The 25,386-nt window shown below is 40.4% G+C and overlaps 1 protein-coding gene across 1 annotated transcript in view; it reads left to right on the forward strand.

The window, feature by feature from the left end:
* Window positions 1–19,072, forward strand: part of LOC116041089 (toll interacting protein) — a 57,809-nt gene extending 38,737 nt beyond the window's left edge. The window contains exon 6 of the mRNA XM_031286953.2: window positions 17,614–19,072. Coding sequence (XP_031142813.1) covers window positions 17,614–17,837 — 224 coding nt within the window. The 3' untranslated portion in view covers window positions 17,838–19,072. The remainder of the gene's footprint in view (window positions 1–17,613) is intronic.
* Window positions 19,073–25,386: the final 6,314 nt, after the last annotated feature.

Here is a 25,386-nt window from a genome sequence, read left to right on the forward strand (position 1 = left end):
AATCATGCTACCAAAGCAAGCTATCACATTGCTAATTGCATTGCAAAACAGGGAAAGCCTATATACTGATGGAGAATATATTAAGGAGGCTTACATCTGTATCTCAGGTGTTTTTGTAGATGGCTTACCAAAAAAAGAGACTCTAAAATCAAGAATAAAAGAATTCCCATGTCAGCCAGAAGTATCGATAAAATGGCAGAAAACATAAGCTTGAAAGAAACCATGGTATTTAGCGTCGCACTTGATGAGAGTGTGAATGTAAATGACATACCATGTTTGGCAGTCATGGCAAGATATGGTGATGTGACTGTAAGAGAGGGGCTCTGTTGCTTAAAGCCAATGCCTGAAACAACAAAAGGTGAGGACATAGCCAGAGATTTTCTGGAGCATTTTGAGGAGCGAGGGATTGACATTAGCAAGATTTTTGCAGTGACAACAGATGGCGCCCCCGTCATGGTTAGGAAACAGTGGGGAGCCGTCACATTAATCAGCAACAAGTTGGTTACCCCATCGTGAAAATTCACTGCATAATACACCAAGAAAATCTTTGTGAAAAAGTTGTTAACTTCATAGTTAAGCGATCTGCTCTAACACACCGACAGTTCCAGTCTCTGCTTGAGGAAATCAACTGCGCATACAAAGATGTCCCTCTCCACTCAGCAGTCAGGTGGCTAAGCTGCAGAAAGGTTTTGGAGCAGTTTGTCGGCTGCTTTGATGCTATTAAGGCCTTCCTGGCAGGGCTCAACGCTAACCTTTTGAAGTGGTTGCGGGCTTGGCAGCTAGGCATCAACTTTTGGTTGCCGAAATTGATGATACGGTTGCCATGTTTTAAACTGCCTCTATTTGGAGCAATTCATTTGTTATGTAACTATACCACACATTTAAATAATGAAACAATGAGATAATGGCTTGCAATATAATTTCCCATCCCTCTCAAATAGGGGTGCAACAGATCACAAAACTCACGGATCGGATCACGGTTTTGAGTCACGGATCAGAGTTTTTCAGATCAATTTTCAGATCAGCACAAAAAAGGGGGGAATTTAAATGATTAAACATGTAATAACAATAACTTTTAACAATAATTACTTTCACTGGAAATTGCTGTTAAAAGACAAAAACAGATGAGAAAAGTGTATTTTACAATAACTTTGAATGCACCACAAGGTTTACCAGTTTACCAGTAAATGCAACATTTAGACAACAGCAGTGACCAAGTGGTAGTTTGTGTCTTTTAGCTCATAGCTTTAGCGGCAGACTGTTGTACGTCACCGGTTTTGGAATCCTCTACAGTGAAATACAGTCTCACTTTTACACCATTTAGCTGTCAGCATTTTAACCGTGTTTAATCCAGTTACTACTGTAGCTCATGGTAGGCTAACGCTACCTGCTGTGTAACGTGTTATTAATGTTTACTAGCGTGATATGCAGCGATGTGTGCATATCGCTGCATATTGCAGACGTAACCTTTAACAGACCTTTAAATCTCTTTTTCTGAACGTACAGCGACGCTTCCACACAATGCTTCTGTTCATGGAGTCATGCGAATCAGCAGCACTGAGACCTGACGGGGTGAATATGGCAGTAATAACCAGTCTTAATGGAAGGCAGGAGTTCCCGCCTGATGTGTTTGTTCGGTGAGAAAAACACCTTACCTTCTGAAAGGAGGGGAGGATGGGGGGGGTCCTGCGCTCCCTATGCGCTCATACAGTATGGAGATGCAACATCACAATTCTCCCAAAACAGTGTGTTTATCCACTGAGCCCCGAGCCCCCCGTTTCCACACAGTGTCCAACACAGAAAACGTCCAAAAAGTGACAGAGAGAGCCCGCTGAGCTGTTACAGCGCGCTGGTACTTTGTCTCCGGTGAAGAGAGTCTCATGGCAGGGTTGATCAGCCGAACTCCAGAGCGCAAATCTACGTTTGGTGTACCGAAATCATCGTAAGGTAGAGACACGGTGTCACCACTGTTTTAAACAAAGCGAGTGGGGAGGGGAGCCAGCGCTGAGCTATCATTTTCTTGGTCGCGGTTGATCCAGCTTGCCAAATTTTCTTCTGTCTCCCAAGTAGGTGTATTTAGAGTCATCATTAAGTAACAAAACAATCGGGTCAGTAGGAATACGACATCCTATCACATCAGATATTATTGATGTTGTTTTATTCCAGAACTCATGCACCTGTTCACACTCCAGACCATGTGCAGGAAAGTTCCAGTTTGTTCAGGTTGGCAGAACGTACAATAGGGAGTAGGAATGGCTTTAGAGACGTATCTCTTCTGAGGAGTCCAATATGTCCTATGGCATATGTTGAAGTGGATCTACTGGTGATTTGGGTTCTGGGAACAGTGGGAAATGTTGTCCCAAACTGTCTCCCAATTAATTACGTTCCCCTCAGGGCTCAGCTCTCGCTCCCATTTCTTTAATATTGGGAGTTCTCCTACAGATACTTGCATCAGTTTAGCATAAATCCTGGAAACTAATCCTCTCACCGGAGAATTAACAAGCCATTTAATGTTTGGGTGCATCTCATGTTTCCCCATGGTACTCCCAGATGAGGGGTCCATCCACACTCTGAGGGCCCGTAGCTGAAAAGCTCTGTGGTATACTTTAAGGTTGGGGAGGGCCACCATCAAGTTTCTTTCAGAAATTTATTGGTGGGGGTAAGGGGATCATTGTACTTTAGAAATTCACACGAGGAACTATGTTCATTTTAACGACAGCAATCCTGGACCGTAGCGATGCCGGCAGCACAGACCAATTGGCCAGATCTGTTTGAACACTTAGTATAGTTTCATAGTTGTCCTGGACAACTCGCTGTAGTGATGCATGAATGGTGATGCCCAAATATGTAATTTTGCTTTGGGTTGGTATTGTATCACTAATAGCTGATGTCACCTGTCCGTTGTTCAGCAGAAGAAGATTAGATTTATTCCAGTTGATTTTATAGCCAGAGTATATGTCTGGCTATATACTATACTATGCGTATATGTCCAGAAGTTTGCCAAGTTTGGGCAAGGCGGACGATAATCTGATCCTGCTCTGTCCCAAATATATCCCACTTGTAAAGAGGCACAAAAAGGAAACGATCACGGTGAAAAAGATGGCAAAAGACGCGATGGAGAGACTGAAAGATTCGTTTGAAAATACGGACTGGGCGGTTTTTGAAAATAGTGCCAAGGATATAAATGAATTTACTGAATCCGTCTGTGGGTATATACATTTTTGCAATGATATGGTTGTGCAGGAAAAGAGGGTTAATGTATATGCAAATTGTAAACCATAGATGAATGCTGAAATTAAAAGGTTAATTAATGACAGAAGGAAATCCTTTGCTAGGGGAGACAAGAATACACTGAAAAAGATCCATAAAGAACTTAAAAGGGAAATAAATAAAGAGAAATATCGGTATGAATGCGAAATAGAAAATTATTTTAAAGAGAATGATATGAAGAAAGTCTGGGAAGGAATGCGGTTAATGAGTGGATATGCAGGGAAAGGGAAGGTAAATAGATCCCAGTTAAATGGCACAAGGGAATATGCTAATAACCTAAATCATTTCTATAATAGATTTGACAAAATAGACTTTTCTGATGAAAGACAAAGACTCAAGGATATGATTGGGAACACAGAGGATGATAACTATACCCTGCAAACAAACAATCAGGAGGTATATGGTATGTTTATGAGGCTGAAAGCTACTAAAGCAGCAGGTCCAGATGGACTGTCTCCAAAAGTATTAAAAGACTGTGCTTTTCAGTTAGCAAGTATTTTTTCAAGTATTTTTAATTGTTTCTCTCATAAAGTTTTACCGGATTTATGGAAACAATCTTGCATTATACCAGTACCTAAAAAGACAACCGTTGAGTGTATGAATGATCTAAGACCAGTGACTCGAACCTCCATAGCTATGAAGGTATGTGAGAAAATTGTGTTAAATAGTCTGAAGCCTCATGTAGAGCATTTTCTTGACCCCTGTCAATTTGCTTATAAGAAAGGGAGAGGGGCAGAGGATGCTATTGTCTGTAAACTGGACAGTATCTGTGCTCACCTAGATGCAGGGGGACGGTGTGTGAGAATTCTGTATTATGATTTTAGCTCAGCATTTAATACGATACAACCACACATCATAGTAAATAAGCTTTTAATGATGAAGGTTCCAGGTGTATTTATTTCTTTCATTCTAAATTTCTTGGAGAACAGGTCTCAATTTGTTAAGCTAAACTCAAAAGTTAAGTCAGACAAGATCATGACAAACACAGGGTCACCTCAGGGAACTGTTTTATCACCCTTTCTTTTTACTATTTACACTGCAGACTACCGTCCACAGCAGGCAAGCTGTCAAGTTGTTAAATTTGCTGACGACACAGCGCTCATTGGGTTAATTGAAAATGATGACTATAGTCACTATCAAAATGAGATAAAAGCTTTTGTTGATTTTTGTGACACTCATTTCCTAGAACTCAATGTTAAGAAAACTAAAGAATTAGTAATTGATTACAGGAGAAATAAGATGACAACTGAGGCAGTGGAAATTAAAGGTTCAGTAATAGAAAGAGTGAGCACATACAAGTATTTGGGCATTGTTTTTAATGATAGGCTAACATGGTCAGATCATGTTGACTTACTGATGAAAAAATTAAGTCCACGTGTATACTGTATGAGGAAGTTGCAGTCCTTTAAGGTGAATACAGATGTGGTGAGAATGTTTTTTATGTCAGTGATATGTAGTGTTTGGAGTTACTGTGTGGTGGGTTGGGGTGGGAATGCTGGGATAACGGAGAAGGCAAGGAATGATAGAGTGACTAAAAGGGCTGGAAAAATGGTAGGAGAGTTAAATACAGTGGATCAAGTATATGACATCCGTCTGGAAAAAATGACACAGAAAATAACGAGGGACCCGGGTCACCCTCTTCATGGTAATTTGACGGGCAGAGTTATGGAACGTAGTGGTAGGCTAAGGCCTCCTGTGACACGAACTAAGTGGTATGCTCTCTCTTTTATACCTCAGACTATCAGACAGCATAACAAGCACTTTAAACGTACATTTTTATAAATTTTGTATTGTATTTATGTATTGTATTATATTGTATTTATTGTATTGTATTAGGCGGGTATGAGCACTGTAATTTCCATTTCTATGGATGAAATAAACTTGACTTTGAGATTGAGCCAAATTCGTTAAAGATCTTAAGAATTTTTGGGACAGAGTCCTCAAGGTCAGAGATGTACAGCAAAACATCATCTGCAAATAACGATATTGAGTTGCTATTGGATTTAATCTGGACATTACATATTTTATTTTGCCTTATGGCTTGGGCTAACGGTTCAAGAGGGATCGCAAATAGCATGGGAGATAGCAGGCATCCCTGTCGCGAGCCCCGTGCGACGGGGAATGGCTGTGAATGCAGGCCACTGGTTGAGACTATGGCCGTGGGATTCGCATATAAAGTACGTACCATGTCAATGAATTTGGCTCCCAAACCAAGCCTCTCCATTACTTGCCACAAGTAGTTCCACTCTAGGCGGTCAAAAGCTTTTTCCGCGTCGAGTGATAAAACTGCTGCCGTTGGTGGAAGGTTTTTGGCTTCTTCTATTACATGGAATAATCCACATATATTGTCTGCAGCGTGACGCTTTGGTATAAACCCTGATTGGTCGGGGTGGACTAGCTTCTCAATAAAGCGTTCTAGGCGTAGTGCCAAGACTTTGGAATAGAGATTAATATCCGTCCCAATGAGGCTGATGGGCCTGAAGTTTGAGCACTCACTAGGATCTTTACCCTTTTTGTGTATGACCGAAATTAGTGCAGTGTTGGTTTGTTGATGAAAGGTGCCCCTCTCTATGGCCGAGGTTAAAGTTTGTAAGATGGTAGGTCCCAAATGTACGCCGGGTCCGAAACTGATTCAGTATTGATTGATATAAACTCCGCCAGCTTGGCTCTAAACTATGTATCAAAAGCTGTGTTTTGGAGAAGGGAATTGTTAAATTGCCATCACCTAGATCTTTCTCCTAACATATCACAAGGGAATGTGGTTATCAGCGCATTGTGATCAGACAGAATTGCTGGTTCTTGTTGTGGTTCCCAGGGATTAAAGGACCCAAACGCAGGGAGAGGGCAGGCAGGCAGGCAGAAGGTTGGACATGAGGGTTTATTGAACAAAAACACAAAAATAAACCAAGGGAGTCCTGAGGCTTCAACAGGCAAAAAACTATACAAAAAACAAGACAAAAAGGAATCCAAAGAACAAAGGGATCCAAAGAAAAGGCACCAGGCTAAAACACGCTGAAAAACACACAACTGACAGGAACAGGACACGAACAGACACAAAACGGACACAAAACAATCTGACAAGAGACAAGGGCTAAATACACTGGGTAATGAGGTAACGAGGGGCAGGTGACACAGCAGGTGAAACACATTAGGAGAGACAGGGTAATCAACAAGGGCGGGAAAACACAGGAAGTAAAACTGGACAAGACAGAAAACTAGACTATCAAAATAAAACAGGAAACTGAAATATACACAGAGAACAGAATACACAAAACAGGATAAACATAAAACATAAAAATTCCACAACTGCTTTAAACATGTTCGATATGCGTTTTTGGGCTTTCGTGTGATTGACCCCTGATCTATCCTGGTTTAAATCTAGTACTGCATTCATGTCTCCCCCTATAATTAGTGAATATTCATTGAGAGAGAGCAATTCATTGGTTAGGCGTGGGAAGAAACTTTGTTCATATGTAGCCAGTGCATATACCGAGACAAAGGCTATTTTCCTACTCCTTATCGTGGTACATATATAAGATATCCTGCCTTAAGAGTCTTTACTGCTTTTGTCTACGGTAAGTGCAGATTTCCGCGACAGCAACACAATGGAGGCCTTGGTTTTGGTGTCGTCACGAGATGAGGCAGCAACCTTAAAGTATTTATTTTGTAGACAATTTACATCTCTTTTACGCAAGTGTCTCTTGTATAAGTGCCACGTCTATGTTTTTCCTTCTTAAATAATCCAGGAATTTAGCTCGTTTGATCGGCCCGTTTAGCCCCCTGATGTTAACTGTAAGGATTGAGAGCTCAGCCATCTTCAAAATTGAAACGCATAAGTGTCTCAAGTACCCTAACGGATTTTGCTGACAAATCTGTAGCAAAGGTTGAACTGTTAGCTCTGAGCAAGGTGTGACAAAAACATAAAAAGTAAAATAAATCCCCTAACCCTCTGAGACCGCAGACCCCCTCCCCTATTTGTAAAATGCGTGACCACATCAAACACAGTTTGCGCAAAACTCCAGCTCAAAACTACACCTCCTGTCTTACGTCACAGGTTAATTGAAACAGGTCCAGTGAATTCTTATGTTAAACATGAACAATATTATTAACACCTTCAAACTATTTCTGGACTAAGCTGTGTGAAAAACAGACCAATCTAGTTGGAGCAATAAGCAGACTATGAGCTGAACAGACCGTATCCCTCATGTTCTTTCCGTCTAGCTTAATTGTTAACAAACATAAACTGTAACCTGACCAGCCAGTATTTATCATGTATTTTCAGTCTGGTTAAGTGTCCCTTTAAAACTTGGCTCCGAAACTTACTTACAGTATCCTTAGGATTACCAGCCAGTATTTATCATGTACCTTCAGTCTGGTTAAGTGTCCCTTTAAAGCTCGGCTTCAAAACTTACATACAGTATCCTCAGGATTCATCATGTTCCCTTTTTTCAACCCGATTAAGTGTCCTCAAAAATATAGATTGTAGACTGAATAGCCAGCATTCATCATTCCTTACAGTCTGGTTAGGTGTCCCTCCAACGGTTGGTTTCAAAACTTACACACAGCGTCCTCCAGTCAAACTCGGTACAGTGGCCCAGTTAGTCCACAGGTGCTGAGTCCTCCAGTCGCGGCCCCCGGCATCGAGTCAAAGTCCCACGGTCGCTCTCCGGTTCCTTGCGGCGCGGGACGGTCCGCGCATCCTCTTCCTCTTCTAATTCCAGCCAGAAAACACCGGGCTCCACGGCTGCAGTGAAGGCGAACTCTCTCCCCCCGCGGGTCGTTCCCAGGGCAGCCCGGCAGATGAACGAGGGCTTAACTACAAATTCAGGAGCACACAATAAAATTATATCCAGGTTATACAACAGCATCCTGCGGTGTAAAAAAGACAACACACTATGTTAAAATGAGGTGGGAAAAAGAAGGTAACTTGAGAATCACAGAGGAATGTTGGGAACATATATGCAAAATACAATGGGTTTCAACTGGTTCTAATGTATGGCGTGAATTTTGTTGGAAAAGTATAATGAGATTTTTCATCACCCCGGTTCAGAAGAGGTATCGGGGCAATGGAGATGCTTGCTGGAGATGTGGGGGGTGTGGTGCTAACCATTACCACATTTTTTGGGACTGTCGAGTTATTTCTCCGTATTGGTCTAAAATTCATGAGCATATACAGAATGTTTTTCCATTTGCTTTTGAAACCTTATATCTCAGCAACATTTCAACGGATCAATTGGACTCAAAGGACAAGAAACTTCTTTACATCTTACTGGCAGCAAGTAAAAAGGCTCTAACGAGGAGATGGCTCAAACCAGAACCACCAACAACTGAGGACTGGATTAACATTGTGCACGAGATCTACACAATGGAAAAACTGTCCTTTTCACTCAAATTGCAGAGGGACACTTTCTATAGGATATGGTCCAAGTGGACGGAATATGTTAAGCCGATTAGATCAGACTTTGTGTAGACACTGCTGCCTCTTACTAATTTTGCACAGATTTTCAATTTTAAATGAATACCACTAACTTAAATAATATGGAAGAAAATTGGCTCCCCCGCCACCCGTACTTGAGTTCTGTTGTTCTTGTATTAAAAGTTTAAACCGGTAAAGCAATGTAATATACTTAATATGTCATACAATTGTAAAATTCAATATGCTTTTCCAATAAAAGATAAATAAAAAAAAAAGAAGAGTTTTCGCAGAACCAAGGACCACTCACGGAGATCTTCAGAAAGACCTGGAAGAAGCAGGTACAGTTGTTTCAAAGAAAACAATTAGTAATGCACTCAACCACCATGGCCTCTATGCACGCACATCACACAAGACACCACTGCTCAAGAAAAGGCATGTGGAAGCTCGCTTAAAGTTTGCTGCACAACATCTGGACAAGCCAATGACATACTGGGAGAATATAATCTGGTCAGATTAGACCAAAATTGAACTCTTTGGCTGTCATAGCATACACCATGTTTGGAGGAGAAATGGCACTGCACATCACCCTAAAAACACCATACCAACAGTGAAGTTTGGAGGTGGGAGCATCATGATATCGGGCTGTTTTTCAGCATCTGGCACTGGCAGACTTCATATAATTGAAGGAAGGATGAATGGAGAAATGTACCTTGACATTCTTGATAAGCATCTGCTGCCATCCACCAGGATGCTGAAGATGAAACGAGGGTGGACATTTCAGCAAGACAATGATCCCAAACACACAGTCAAGGAAACTCAATTGGTTTCAGAGAAAGAAAATTAGAATGGCCCAGTCAATCACCCGACTTGAATCCAATTGAAAACCTCTGGAAAGAACTGAAGATCAGAGTTCATAGAAGATGCCCCCGGAACCTTCAAGATTTAAAGACAGTTTGTGTGGAAGAATGGGCAAAAATCAAAGCTGAGCAATGTGTGCGATTAGTTTTTTCATACAGGAGGCGTCTTGAAGCTGTCATTACCAACAAAGGCTTTTCTACTGAGTATTAAATACATTTCAGCAAGTGTGTTCAATACTTTTTCCCTGTGTCATTTCACTTTATTTTACACAACTTAATTTATGGACTTATTTGTTTTGATATCTGTGGATTACTTCGGTTGTTACTGACATCTGGTGAAAATGTCATGCCGATAGCCCCATCAGAAATATCTTTACTGAGAAAAATGTTGACGCGTTCAATATTTATTTTCCCCGCTGTATAAATAACATTTTAGTTTATATGCACGCATTCACACAGATATGATAGATAGGCCTACTTTTTTCATCGCTGGTTTTTGGAGTTCGCTGTGTAGTTGGGATATAGTTTGTACGCACCGTCAGCTCAGCTGTACTTCATGGAGGGGAGGGGCGAGTGAGTTTTTAAAAGGAGACAGAGGTAGAGTGGTCTGCAGAATACGGAGCCTGTGTAACATAGTATCTTTAGACTCTACATGGACCCCAGCACCCCCTGCCGAAAATATCTTCCCGCGCCTCTGGGTGGCAAAGTTTGCAGAGCTACGGAAACAGCTGGAAGGCATGATCACGGAACTTGCATCTTTACCTGCTGGATGTCTGTACTGGAGAAGTTTTGCTGTCAAGAAGCTTTGCTGACAGTCTTCGGATCGACATATCTCTGTGAGCAGATATTCTTGCATATTAAGAGCATGCTCAGCCCCTCCCGCAGTCGTTTGACAACTGACCACTCCGCAGTTGTGTGCTACTTAAAGTGACTAAGTATGAACCCCAAATTATGAAGCTCAGCAAAAAAAAAGCAGGGCCAGGGATCACATTGACTGGAAGGCATCTATTTAATTTAGCACACATACAATGGCTCTGACCCAGCCTATTTTGTTTTAGGGAATGTTATTGCAAGCAGTATGCCTTAATTGGAACTTCGCATATACATCTGTAACCACAGGCGATTAAAAAATAAAGTATTAAGTGTGTTGCTGATGACAAGATTAGGGATTTCAACTCAGATGTGGATGTTTCATAAGCATGGCAGCATTCAAAAACACCGCTACCTCGCCGTCCTCTCTACCCGACTGACAAACACACTGATCTGGGCTTAAAATGACGGCAATAACCACTAAAAACAGCGCAAACTTACGGTTCTCTCTACCCGATTTACAGCCACCCTTTCTTGGCTTAAAATTACTCACCGTTGTCGGCTACGGCCGCCAAACAGGCTACACATTGTAAACAGCCATGGCCCACTTGCCTGGTCCTCCGGTAATGTTAGCAGTTATGGCGTGTTAGCATGGCGGCGTTAGCCAGGACCAGTCGGGATCACATTACTGGCAGTGTCTCAATTGTTTTTGCGAGTAACCAACTCGAGTACTCTATATAATTCAATGTGAGTACACTTGTTGAAATGACTGAAAATGCCCGTCCCTAGTAGCCGTGATAAATTAGCCTGAAGCTAATGCTTACCTGTTCAGGAGGAAATTAGCCAACTCGGCGTCCTTTTGGGCTCTAAGCTGTCTCCATCTTTCAAATACACCTCTTTTGTTACGTCTCTGGTCATGCAACTGTTAGAAACATGCCAAGGTTTGTTTTTTTTTTAGGTCTGGTAGAATCTATATCCGTTGATCCCGTTCTTTTGTTTGCTGCCTCCATGGTTGTACTATAGCTGTAGCGCACTGGGTTTGCGTTTCTACAGGTATACCTGGCAACCCGGCCTGGCTGTCAAAATGGGCAGTTGATATCAACACACAGGCCAAAACACAAACACAAACATTCCATCAAGGAATGAACATTTCAAAAGAGAGAAAATACTGGCTTTAGCATTGTTGTCAGAAAAGATAGTATTTTAGCTTAGCAAGTTTTCTTAATATCTGATGACATATTGTGATCATTTTTGGATTTAAAACAGTAACTATATTACATATTGCACCTTTAAATTATTTTTTTTTTTAATTATATTTATTGGATTTTTTTCAATATTGACACACCATAACACCACATACAGTATCTCACAAAAGTGAGTACACCCCTCACATTTTAGTAAATATGTCATATCTTTTAATGGGACAACACTGAAGAATTTACACTTTGCTACAATGTAAAGTATTAAGTGTACAGCTTGTATAACAGTGTAAATGTGCTGTCCCCTCAAAATAACTTAACTGGCATGGGGTACTTTCCATAAAATCATCTCTCAATGCAAATCAAACCAGCTATTAGGCTAACCGACATAAAACCATGCCAATCTCTAGGTATGGTGAAGGGTATGTGATGATGTGGGGCTATTTTATGACTATGACTTGAGTTCAGGAGAGATATAGGTCAGTACGATTCACACTTAGATGGTAATCTACCAGGCTTTAGGATGTTGGTAATAAGTGCTCTAGAAAGAGAAGGGGGCAGGAAGTTAGTCCTGAAAGCCTCTTTGACCATATCAAATAAGGGAGGTAGTAGCTTATCTTTAAAAATCTTGTATATATCGATAGGGAGCCCATCTGGACCGCCTGCTATCCCTGTCTGCATATTAGCTAGGGCTTTGTACAACTCATCCAGTTCCAATGGTCTATCCAGAACCTCTCTGTCCTCTGCGGAGAGAGTAGGGAATTCTAGACCATCAAGAAAATGGTTCAATTAGTTTTTGTCTGATGTAATGTCTGAGTTGTACAGTGATTGATAAAATGTTTGAAATGCTTCATTTATTTCCTTGGGGTCTGTTGTAATAATTCTGTTTGAGTCTTCCATCTCGTGAATTGTTTTCTCATTCTGTAAAGTTATAATACGCCAGGCAAGCAATCTTCCAGCCTTTCCCCCCTGATCGTAGAATTGCTGTTTTAATCTATTTAAATTACTGAGGGCCTTATTTACTGATATTTCATTTCCAACAGTTTATTTTTAAGTTTGTTAGACTTATAGCTAGTATAGCTAATTATCTGCCCTCTGATATAAGCCTTAAAGGCGTCCAATCTGATTAAGGATGACGTTTCAGATGTATTGACTTGGAAGAACATATCCATATTTGTGTTGATAAAGTGAATGAATTCTGGATCATGAAGCCATTTGTTATCAAATCTCCATCTAGGAGGTCCATAGTATTCTTTATGGACCTTATACTCTAGAGATACTGCGGCATGGTTATAAAGTATTATGCTGCTATAGTAGCAGTTCTTAACCCTAAATAGTGAAGTTCTAGAAATAAAAAAAAAATCTAACCGTGAATAAGTCCTGTGTGAGGTTGAATGACAGGAGAATTATCTTTTATCGGTGTTATTTTTCCTCCATACATCACAAAGGCCCAACTCTTCCATAAAGTGGAGAATTACTTTTCCGTTTGACTTTGACCACTCGGTCGTTATTGGGGTTTAATGCACAATTGAAATATCCTCCCATAATAATTTCCCCTCTTAATGATGCAAGTGACAGAAAAATGTTGTTACAAAAGTCTGGGTCGTCCTTATTGGGGCCGTATATATTAACCAAGTTGAGGTAATGGCCAAACAGACTTCCTTGTAAAATGATATAGGCTACCTGCCCCTTAATTAATCTGAATGGGGATGGATTTGTGGATTAAAATAGCCACACCCCTAGCATGAGATGAAAATTTAGCTGCATAGACCTGTCCCTGCCATCTTCTTCTCAGTCTAATAACCTCAGCCGACACAAAGTGTGTTTCCTGAAGGAACACAATTTTAGAACCCAAGTGTTTAAGTCTAGTCATAACTTGTTATAGTTTAACCAATCCACCCAGGCCACGAACATTCCATGATGATATTTTACATATCTGATTACTCGTCATGAAATAACTTAGAGGATATTCTATCAGGGGGCACCGAGTTGGACAAGAGTTCCTGTGACATCGCATGTAATTTCAATATAACAAAAAATGGAAAGCAGGGTAAAAAAGAAACTGAAAGACACAAAAAAAGCACTAACCATAATATAGTAGAACATTTTGCCAGAATATGCAAAACTTTTAAAAGTTAACATCCAACCTACTGACTGCCTTCTATACAGTCCAAACTAAACAAATGTCACCTTCCTAGGCTTGTAGCTCCTATAAAAGGAGCAAAATAAACAGTGCTAGCTCACGTTATACCCTTTATCTCTGACTACTAGCTTCAAATGTTTAACAACCCTTATTAAATATTTCTGTAAAAGTAAATTGTTCTATGTTATAACCAAAATCATTCCCATTGGGGGAAAAACTCAAATAGCTCACTCCTTATAATATTTAATCGACAGACTATTATATTGAATATGCAGGCTAGGATAGCCTATTCAGTCAGTCAACCGTAAAATTATAGAGACGTCAGACTAAATTGCGCTGCTTAAAGTAGCCCTCCTCACCTTGAAATTCAAGGCTCAAGAAGACCATATATTCTAATTAGGTCCCTCCTGGGTATTGCCACTGTCTATAGTCTGCAGGAACGCATCCACATCCTGAGGGGTCTGAAAAAGAATGTCTTTTCCGCGGTATTTGACTCGAAGCTTGGCAGAATACTGTAGCCCGTACTGGAATCCCTTGGAGTGTAGCGTCTGTTTCAACACATTGTAGGCTTTCCTCTGGCGCTGCACATCAGTGGAGAAGTCAGAAAAAAACTTAACCTGTCGGTTGCCGTATGGCACCTTGTTCTTTTTCCGTGCCACGTTCATCACCCGCACTTTATCTTTGAAGTTCAAGAATTTTGCAATCAATGGTCTGGGAGCTGAAGTGGGGTTTGTAGAGCTGAGTGATTTGGCCGGTATGCGATACGCTTGCTCGATCCGCAGCGGAGTAGGGAAGTTCTCACTCCCAAGGACGTCTGGGAGCCAACTCTCCAAGAAAGTTTTGGCATCGTCACCCTCCACATTTTCTGGAAGACATTTTCTGTCTGATTTAAGGACTAAACTTGATAAAAACTCAGAGTATTCAGATAAAAATTCAGAATATGGACCTGGACCGCAGTACACAATAACAAATCGAATTGGCTGTAATGTTTTCCAAGTTAAGTGAAAAAGACTCAGAACAAGGCTTTCAAACGAGTTATAATTTAGGTGAGGTTTAGGCTTGATGAATAGGTTTGAGTCCAAGATGGCCAGAGCCTCGAGGAATATAAGTATTATGACTGGGAGGAGTAGATTAATTTAAGATAGCATATTTTTCATGCGACAGCCATGTTTCTATAAGACAAAATAGATCAATATGATTATCTGATATCAAATTGTTTACTAGTACTGTTTTAGATGACAGAGATCTGATATTTAAAAGTCCACCTTTAATTCTCCCATTTAGTTCTACAATTGCAGTGGTGGTTTTCATTTTTATTAGGTTTTTATGAATAAGTGGTCAGGGACAGACACCATTGTTATGGAAATATGAGTAGTAAGTGGGTAACTGCTCTAATGGAAGCACAGAGTAGTGTGTAGCTCTGCTTCTGGTTTCAACTCTGGGTTGTCATGGTTTAGGACCACTAATAAACTTGGTTATATTTCTAGACATGAGAGCGGCTCCATCCAAAGTGGGATGAATGCCGTTTCTCCTAATCAGACCAGGTTTTTTCTCAGAAAGTCTGCCAATTATCTACGAAGCCCACATCATTTACTGGGCACCACCATGACAGCCAGCTGTGGAATTATGACATGCGGCTGTACATGTCTTCGCTAATCAGGTTTGGCAGGAGTCAGAGAAATTTACAGTGTCCAACATTGTCTTTGTGTATGCACACACAGACTCAACATTAATTTTACTGACCTCCGATTGGTGTAATCAGGTGCCGCCGACATGAATAACAATCTTACCGCATTTACCTTTATCCTTAGCCAGCAGTTTTTAAATAGAATTCAACATCGCCCGCTCTGGCCTCAGGGCTACATTTGACTATGGTTGCTGGTGCCACTACTTCTCTTTTCTCAGAATGGAGATGCCAATAATCAGAGTTGGCTCCTCAGCGGGTGTGTCACTGTGGGTGAGTGGGGAGAGACCATGGGAGAAACTGTTAGAAACATGAAGGGTTTGGTGGTTAACCATGGGCTTCAGCTTAGAGCAACCACAGTCATATGCATCCCCGGGCCTCGGTTTAGAGCTATGCTTCCTTCAGACAGTCACCCATTCTCCCGGCTGCCGGGAAACTGCGAGCAGAAGCTATACTATGTCAGACTGCACCAGCTACAGGGTGCTGGCTAGCTACAGAAGCATACGATTTAGATTCCATTGTGCAGAGCCGGGTCATTCGCTAAGCCTCGCCTCCAGAGTAGCAAATAAACCTAATTTATTATATGTATCATTATCACTAAAGCAGGCAGAGGAATAGCTAAACATTTGACACACCGACCAAGAGAGAGCTGAAGAGGGAGTGAAAGAAGCCATTGCTAAGCTAAAGTAGCTAACAGAGCTAATACCGTGTAAACAACTGTGAGATTAACAAGACAGTCGCTGTAGGAGAAATACGAGTGCCTGAGTAGAACTAGTTCAGGTAATTAACCACTATAATGAAGAATAAAACAAAGTTCAGCTAGAGCAGCAAAATTAGCATTCTGGACACACGGAAGCACCAGAAATGAGACAATACTTACCGTAGCACGTCAGCACGTTGCGTTGGAGATTTGTCAAGTCTTTGAAATTAACCCTGAGGATATCATAGGGATGTTGTGGCAACCCAGGGGACTTGAAAGCCCGATTCACAATGAACATAGGTAACTCAGAGACAGTTGGCTTAAACATAAAGTGTTCTTTAATAAAGTCGCTTGGTACAAGGGAAATTGTACAAACTTTAACTTAGGATTCTTCCCGTCCGGGGTCCATCAGCCTTCAGGAGGTGTATTCCTGGGGGGTTTAAGCAGAGCGAGAGGTTAGTCTTTTTTCCCAGACAATATCCTTATTGACCATCATCTCATGAAGTGCTGCTCCTCTGGGCCTTTGTTCCTCACTGTCTTCCCTCTCGCCTGCGGCCTTGGGCTGGCTCTCTTAATGCCTTCCCCCTGATTACCTGATAGGCTGTAGGTGTGACCAGTGCCATGTGCCAAGTGGCTGCAGCACCTGCACAGGCAGATAGACTCCCTCTATCACCTCTCCCAGTCTGAGCCTATGTACCCGCCCCCTGTGCTGGATGGGCTGGCCTGTTTCTCCTGGTTTGCTACAATGTCATAAGGTTTATCACAGCTTAGGCTTGTAAATACAGATGTTAATAATTAACCGTTTAACCATTAGCCAACAATAGGAATTTTAACCAAATAATACTATCAGTTAAATAGTTAAAAACATTTTTTAATACAAAATATAAAAGTTATTAAAATTTTGTTGCATTGTTAAAGAAAAATAGGCTATACTATATTTCCTAACTGCTAGTTAACTTGCTAGTGCTAACTTTGCACTAGCTAGTTGCGTTTTAAGCTGCTGTTTTCTGTTCTCTCTGCTGGACGGTGCTCACAATGGAGAGCTACGTCACACATGCCAATACATCAATGAGGATTGGCGGGTTAAATTGGCCGTCCTACATGCAGAGTATGCCAGGCAGACACACAGCTGACAACCTAACATGTGAGACAGGCTCAGACATACCGCTGTGGATTTGTGTCAGTCAAGCTAGCCGTTCCAGGAAAGTAGCTACATGGGTCCACGACAATGCACAGAACATCGTGGCTGCGCGACCAGTACAAGTCTGCAACTGTCCACGGAATGCAGAAAGTATGTTGAGCCTCCCGGACCTGTGAACTGGGACTCCGTTGCCTGCTTGTCAACGGTTAATGATCGATTAACGAGGGTCGGCTAACGGTCTTGAAAAAAACTCTAAATTAGCATACCTATTTGTAAACTAGAAATTTATGTCACAATATTTGGGTACTTATGCATGTTTTCATGTTTATTTTCGAACACTGTTACTGCTACAGTTAAGATGGCTCTTACCTCAGCACTGTGTCCTGTGTTTAGGAGTGCCTGCAGTCTACAACCAGGGCATGGTGCCCATGGCAATGCCAGCAACCGTGCCAGCTGTTGAGGGCCAGGGGCCAGTGTGCAGTGAGGAGGACCTGAAGGCTCTGCAGGACATGTTCCCCAACCTAGATAAGGAGGTGGTTCGCACTGTGCTGGACGCACAGCAAGGCAACAAAGACGCTGCTATCAACTCTCTGCTGCAGATGGCTGAAGAGCTCTAACTGCAGAACACAAGCTTACAGCGGACACACACACACACACACACACACACACACACACACACACACACACACAGCCATACCTGAGCTCCCAGGCCTCCTGGCTTGCCACATATATGTTTCCTCTCCCTTTATTGAATCCTGGTTGCCAGATGTATTTGGAAAAATTATGTCAGACTGATTTAGGTTTGTATCACAGTCTGTATTCCCAGGGTTTGATTTGCACTGTTTGAGTTATAGTGAGTCAAGTTCAGAGTCCATCTTCTGTTTATGTTAATACTGTTGTTACTAGTATGGGTAGAATATGTCTGCAGTAAACCTGCAGTGCACTTCTACTGTTTCATATCTAGCTGGAAAAAGGTAAATGCATTCTAAATTATTATGGCTGTATTAAATTATATAGAATTATATATGGTGATGGGAGAATTGTGAATGAACAAATGACCTGAGGGACTGAGGTGAGAACTGCCACGTCACACCACACTGAGTGAACTGATTCATGAAACCCATTTTTAATCACTGTAGTAAGGATTTCAAGGCTGTTTTAAAGTAATATCCTGTGGAGTATTTTTTTTAAATAACTATAGAGTTTGCAGAGAGATGCTTGAGAATGAAGCATGAACCCTGTTATGATCAAATCTGGATGTTTTGAAGTTCGGCAGGATGTTGTCTGTAGAGCTTTTGAGACCAAAACACTTTTATCCAAGTTGTCTACACACTTATGTGAAGTGAAGACCTAAACAGAGTAATTCAGTCCACTTTTAATGAGCTTAATATCCACAGATATATTTAGACATAATTTCTGCCCCCTGAGCAGTGAGGCCACAGACAGTGACCTGACTTCCATGAAATGTGCTCTGGATGTTCATGGTCCCCAGAAACTGACTCCTAATGTTTTTGTTTCCTTACCTTTACTATAGTGCCACCTTGAGGTAAAAGCTTGTGCATAAGGAAAATAAACTGATTTGTGGAGCTCTTTCATGCTTCATAGTTTGACTGCAGCTTCTAACACAGCAAGCAGAGCTTTACATGTTTAGTCTTCTTGTTTTTCAGCCACGGTGTTTTTATGTGTTGTAGGTCCTTTAGCTTTGCATTGACACTTAGAGTTTACAAGGTCTTGATTCTAATGTGCTGTCTGCCAAAGGTTTCTTTTAAGAGTGTGATAGTTCTAACTTTTCACTTGTGATTCCAAAACTATCACTGTTGAAATTCTTAAAATGTCAGTCATTTTATTCTGTGTCATGTGATTCTGTTGTTTGATACTCACACTCACTGCTTCACAGCATCTGGAAATCCAAGCACATGCAATTTAAGTTGGAGCTGTGGGAAGGAAAAGCCTTTATGTGGGATGTAGGACTGATAAGACAACATGACATCTTTAGATACCTGTGTCCAATGTTAACAAGAGCTTAATTTAAGCCACTTAAGCTTTTCAGCTAGAAAAAAATGGCAATACCAAAAGGAACGGCAGAATGAATAGAAGACTCTTTGTTACAGAGATAAGAAGATGTGTTACAAGATATAGTCGCTAGTAAAAATAGCTTTATTTATCCAGCCAAGTGTTATAGCTTTGTCAGTAAATTCACAGGTTTGTTACAATTACTGTATAAGTAAGACAATATAGGAAAGAGGAAGTGATCAGCAGAAGAATAATATACACTTATTTACCCAGGTGACAGTAAAGGCACTAGAGACTAGAACATTTTAACTGGTGCGGACCACATGCCCCTGTGAGCGCCATGACCATGCTGTGCATCAATGTTCCACCACCACATCCCGAACGTGCTCTATTAAGATCTGGTAAATGTGGGGGCCATTTAACCCTTGTGTTATCCTCCCGGGTCAAAATGAAAAAATGAACACTTTTAAAAAAAATTATGTTTTTGTCCCTTTTTTCTGCTTTTTTCCCCAATACCACCATTATATAAACCACTAATACCAACTTGTTACCACAAGTTTTACAATTATTCTTGGAATTCATGTATATTCATATAACGGAACATTATACTTGTTACATGGGAAACTACTCATATATTTTAGCTTTCATTTAACGTTGCTAGTGAAGCTAACGTCACGCATATACAGTAACGGCTTATAAAAAGAGATGAAAATGCCACTGGACATTAAACTTTATGAACACAAATGGCATAAAAGACAGCAACCCAGCTAGCTAACAGCCTAATGTTAAATGATAGGTTCAGTTAGCTTAACGTTAGCTCGGGGTGTATCTACCTAATTATAATAGTAATTTGTACCAGCATTAAAGCGTTGAGCTTTACATTGATGTAACACATTAACGGTGATAACAAATGTACGGCAAACACTACATTTACTTACATTTAAGTAAATGTTTTGTTGTTTTGTTTTTTTAACGAGCCGGCAAAGCTGCGTGCATAGGATTGTGGGTGATTTGGGAGCGTGAAAGACAGACAGTGCGTCTGTCCAATCAGGAGGGTCCGTCCTCTGCTAGATAGGCCCTACCTTTTCCGGTAGAAGTTAATGCCGTTGTCAATAAACCTCATTTATATGTAATCATATCCAATTTTTTTTTGTTAAAAACAGAAATTATGATTTATTTTGACTTATAGTTAAGATAAGAGGATGATGAAAGGATGATCCCAGACTGGTATACGTCAAAGTTTAGTCAGAATACTGTTTTGAAAATTTATTTATTTTTTTTATTCAAATGCTATAAAATTTAAAGAACCAAACTTCAATGAAAGTAGTGAACTGATCATTAATTTTACTTGCCAAGAGCGTTGAATGGAACCATGTTATTTTTGGGCAGTTTGGTTGATGGAAACCCATATTTCTGATATAGAATCTTTGAAAACGGGTCAAATTTGACCCGAGGACAACACAAGTACATTAACCTCATTGTCATGTTCATAAAAACAATTTGAGCTTTGTGACATGGCGCATTACCCTGCTAGAAAGAGCCATTAGAAGATGGGTACACTGTGAAGATGGGTAAGCTTGCAGCTTTAATTACCAGTGTTTTACCACGTCTCTGGTCATACAACTGTTAAGAAAGATGATTTCTTAGGTCGCATAGGTTGAATCAATCTATCCTAAGGTTGCCCTGAAGTGCAAATCACGACAGCAAATATGAAAACACTTCAACCAATCACAAAGCACAACGGCAAATAGGAAAACATGACAGCAAATATGAAAACACTTTAACAAATCACAAAACACAACGGCAAATAGGAAAACAAGACAGCAAATATGAAAACACTTCAACAAATCATAAAACACAAGGTGAAAAAAGAGAGGTGAAAAAACATGGAAAAGCGCCTCACTGTCTATGCTTTTAACAGACGGACTAACCGTTTCTCATTTCAAAACACTGGACGAAATGGATGTGTAACTGAACTGTGCTGTTCAATTTTTTTGTTGAGATTGAGAAGGTGAATTGGCGTCAGTCTGCTTGCAGGAGAATATTCTGTCAGGAACTTTGCCAGCAATGTGCGAAGGTAGGTAACGTTACAGACACTGATAGGCTTTAATGTAAGCAATAGTCGTTTTCTCTTATTTATCCCATGTCAAATTAAAAACTCGTGGGAGTTCATGTTTGTAGTATTCATAACACTTACTGGTAAGCAGTGTTGGGAGTAACGCAATTACAGTAATGTATTCCTTTTTGCTGTAACGCAGTAATATAACGCATTACTAATTAAATTTCGGTAATATACTCGTTACAATCTCAGTAACGCGAGTTACAACGCATTATAACGCAACATTTAGTGGTGCATTGTTTTTTTTAAGAATTCACCAACACCGCGACACATTTCTTCACAGGAAAAAAAAAAAAGCCGTATTATTTTCCTGTCGCTGTATTCGATGGTTGAGATGACTGCAGAGACAGATACATTTGCGACATGGATATTATTTTCAGGAGTTATTACGCTGCGTTGAAGTGAGCTGTCCTGTTTCTGTTCCCGTGGTCAGAGCCGGAACCAGAGACGGTACGGACAGCATGTATGTCCCAACTATAGACTGTATATATTAGTGGACAGCGCATCCGGTTCAGCAAAATGCGGCAAATGCGGAAGTGCCTTAAACCTGCATTCTATCTGAATTCCAGCAGGGGGCGACACGTGCGGTTGCAAAAAGGAGGTCCGTTTCTATAGAAGTCTATGGCGAAATGATCCACTTCTCACTTGATTTATTACCTCAGTAAACATTTCAATTAAGAGTTTATATTCTCAATCGCTAGTTTTAAGTCTTCTGCAACACAGAATGATGTTCATTTTTTGAATTATGGTCTCGTTGATTTTAAAATCGGCGATAAAGCGGGGGATGTTTTAGGGCGTGGCTATGATGTGATTGACAGTTGGCGCCCTGTCAATCATGACAGAGGTTTAGCAAAGCTTATCCATGGCATGTAAACTTCACTTTAGGGGTTGACCAGCTTTCGTCTTCGTGACTGTGACACTTGGTCGCCTAATAATGTCTTGTTCAACGTTCGGTTGTACGACAAGACACTCAAAGGAGTCGGCAGTTCAGTTTTTCCGGTAAGTAACGTTACATTTTGTTTTAATACCATTTTTCGTTAGCCAACGTTAGCATCCCAATGAATATCAGTTAGCTAGCTAGATTGCACCTTGCTAACCAAGCTAGCGGGCTAACTAATAACGTTATGCAGACCAGACCGTATAAACGGATTAAAATTAATATATTTAACGTTACAGTCGTATACAGTAGGTATGCACAACGGTCTCGCCGGTAATCTGTTTTTAACCATATGTGATGTTATTGCTAATCGATGCGCATGTAATGGTAATGTTAGCTTAAAGTCAAAGCCTGATATAGCTAACGTTATAGTGCAAATTCATATAAATCCTATTCGTACGGGATTAGAATCATTTTGGGACCGCGTGTGATTTAGAAAGTACCTCCTCACATCTGGGTTTTGTGTGGGGCATTCGCACGGGACAAGCGGAGATGCTTTTACTTGAATATACTGAAATATATGTACCCCGCCTGAGAGTTGGGCAACGTTACCCGGAGGCGCCCGAAGGACAGGCACAGACACCCACACAGCATCACCGTCACCCTCACCTCGGACAAAGCCGCGCTGGAGCGCGTCGACGGACGGGGCAGTAGGCCAGAATATCCGTTTTTGCAATAAAATGTCGCACATTAAAAAATATATATATTATTGTAAAGTTACATAAGTGTTCTATCTTGAAAAATCTTCAGTTCTGCAGCCAAATGTATTGTATAAAGCACCAGGTTCAATATTCTTTTCTCAAAATTCTAAATACATTATTTCAGACTGTTAATGTACCTAACAAGCATGCTGCAGGAGTTATTAACCACTGTTGCTGATGCTGTTACACTGAGGTCTTTCTTCCACTTACTGTAGTTGTGTCTGCTAATCTATTTGAAGACCTTCTGTCAGCACATTAGTCTGTTTTAAGATGAGTCACATACATGTTACAATCTATATTTACAAATTCTGTTTATTACTAAAATGTACATATCACTAAAAAAGTGTTGCGTACAATACACATTGTCTAAGATAAATTTGACATGTAGGAGTATGTTTACTTAATACTGCATGTCCTCAACTGAAGCATGCCTTCATGTACAAGCTCATATATTAATATAATTCATTGTGATCTACCATGCCTTAACTACATGTTTGTCTTTACAAAGGTATCCACACTGAAAACTGAATGACCAGAGCCAGAGGGAAGACCTGGTGTATAGAGCAGCGTATTTGGTGCCATTCATCTTGTTGTGGAAAACAGATTGCATTGACCACATCCAAAGTTCTCAAATGTGTTCTGATTATAACGATGCCAGAAAATCATTTTCGGTTCAGCTTCTTCTGCTGAAAGGACAGACCAACTTTTAGCACTTAAGCAGTCATTGGTATTTAGAGGTTTAAAATGTGAGTCCTGTAATAGATGTGTCCTCTTGTGTTACTGTTAGGCCTGCTGCTCCTAGGTAGCTTCTCTGTCTCTCCTCCCTCCCTCTCTCTGTCTGTCTCTCCTCCCTCCCTCTCTCTGTCTGTCTCTCCTCCCTCCCTCTCTCTGTCTGTCTCTCCTCTCTCCCTCTCTCTGTCTGTCTCTTATTGCAGGAGTGGAGTCTAGAGGGTGGGAGTCTGGGTTCCAGCTGCCTCTCATCTACCACAATCAACCAACAATTTGTGATAATACTTTTGTTATAATGAATTTGCAATAACCTTACACAGATTAAACAGCACCTAGTGCATTTTCAATTACCTACTAAACACTTGACTATGTATGTCAAAATAAATATGTCTATAAATTAATCTAAAAGGATTTTGGTGAAGTGTTTTCATGGTGATTAAAATTGACAAGTACATAAAGACACACAAGAAAAGCACAAACTACATTTCCCTGATCCTTCTATGTCAACATTCAAGTATGGTAACATTTGAGAAATCATATTTTTGTTGATTAAAGCCAAAATAGACACTTTTAATCAATTACAAATTCTATCAAATTACCAATGTCTTCTTGTATGACTACAATATTGTGTATGTTCCTATAGTTACTTCAGAAAAACAAATGTAGCTTTAGAAAGACCTTTATTTCACATTGAAATGGGCATTAACTACAAAAACTACATAAACCACAAACAACACTGGCAATATTTTTAAGATTATGTTAGGGTTAGGGGTTAAATTGATGAATTAAATAATGTAGTTCACCTTTTACAATCCGGTGTACATTCCACACATAAAACACTGCTGTGGGTCAAGGTAAGACATGTCTGCATATGAAAAAAAAGGGTAGTTGAATCACTAGTGTCACATTGTTAATTACAGTAGAAATGGTTGACATTACAAACCACAATATAAAAATATAGCTTAACATATAAAGCTTAAAACACTTGTGCAGCACTCTGTTCAGTCAAGTCCAAATGCCTGGGTAAAGAAATAAAAGCTGCCTTTACAATTAAAGTGAGCATAGTTTGACAGTCTGTTGGTTGTCTGTAATGCACAGTGGAAAAAGAAAAAAAACCCTGCGAGCCTTGTCCATCTTCCCCGGATTGTTAACAGCCCTCCACCTGCATCTCTGGGTGATGCCAGAGAAGATGGACTTACTTCTGAGGTATTGGGTGGGTGCACATGCCATCGTGGCTCTCCACACTCCTATTTCTGAAAAAAAGAGTCATCAATTTCCATTTGAGCCCCTCATAGTTATATACTACTACTAGTTATATACTACTTATATATACTACTATTATATATATAGTTATATACTACTTATTGCTACACGTAAATATCATTGCATTTTATCAGCCGTGGAGAGTAACTATGCCTGTAGTGGAATGGCTTCGAATGACGACCAAAAGCGCTTGTGTTTTACTGACCATTTACTGTTCAATATGTTGCAGTTTTACAAACAAGAAAGTGAACAACTCGAGCCTGACGGACATGTTGCATCCATGACGTGTCAGCGAAATGCAAAACGGGGATTGTTAATGCTTATCATTATCTAACACTAAGTATTAGCAGATGTATAACCAAGTTTCTTAGAACGTTTGGTTAACTGTAATAACCATAATGCAC

This window comes from Sander lucioperca, chromosome 3 (genome assembly GCF_008315115.2).
Source record: "Sander lucioperca isolate FBNREF2018 chromosome 3, SLUC_FBN_1.2, whole genome shotgun sequence".
NCBI lineage: Eukaryota > Metazoa > Chordata > Actinopteri > Perciformes > Percidae > Sander > Sander lucioperca.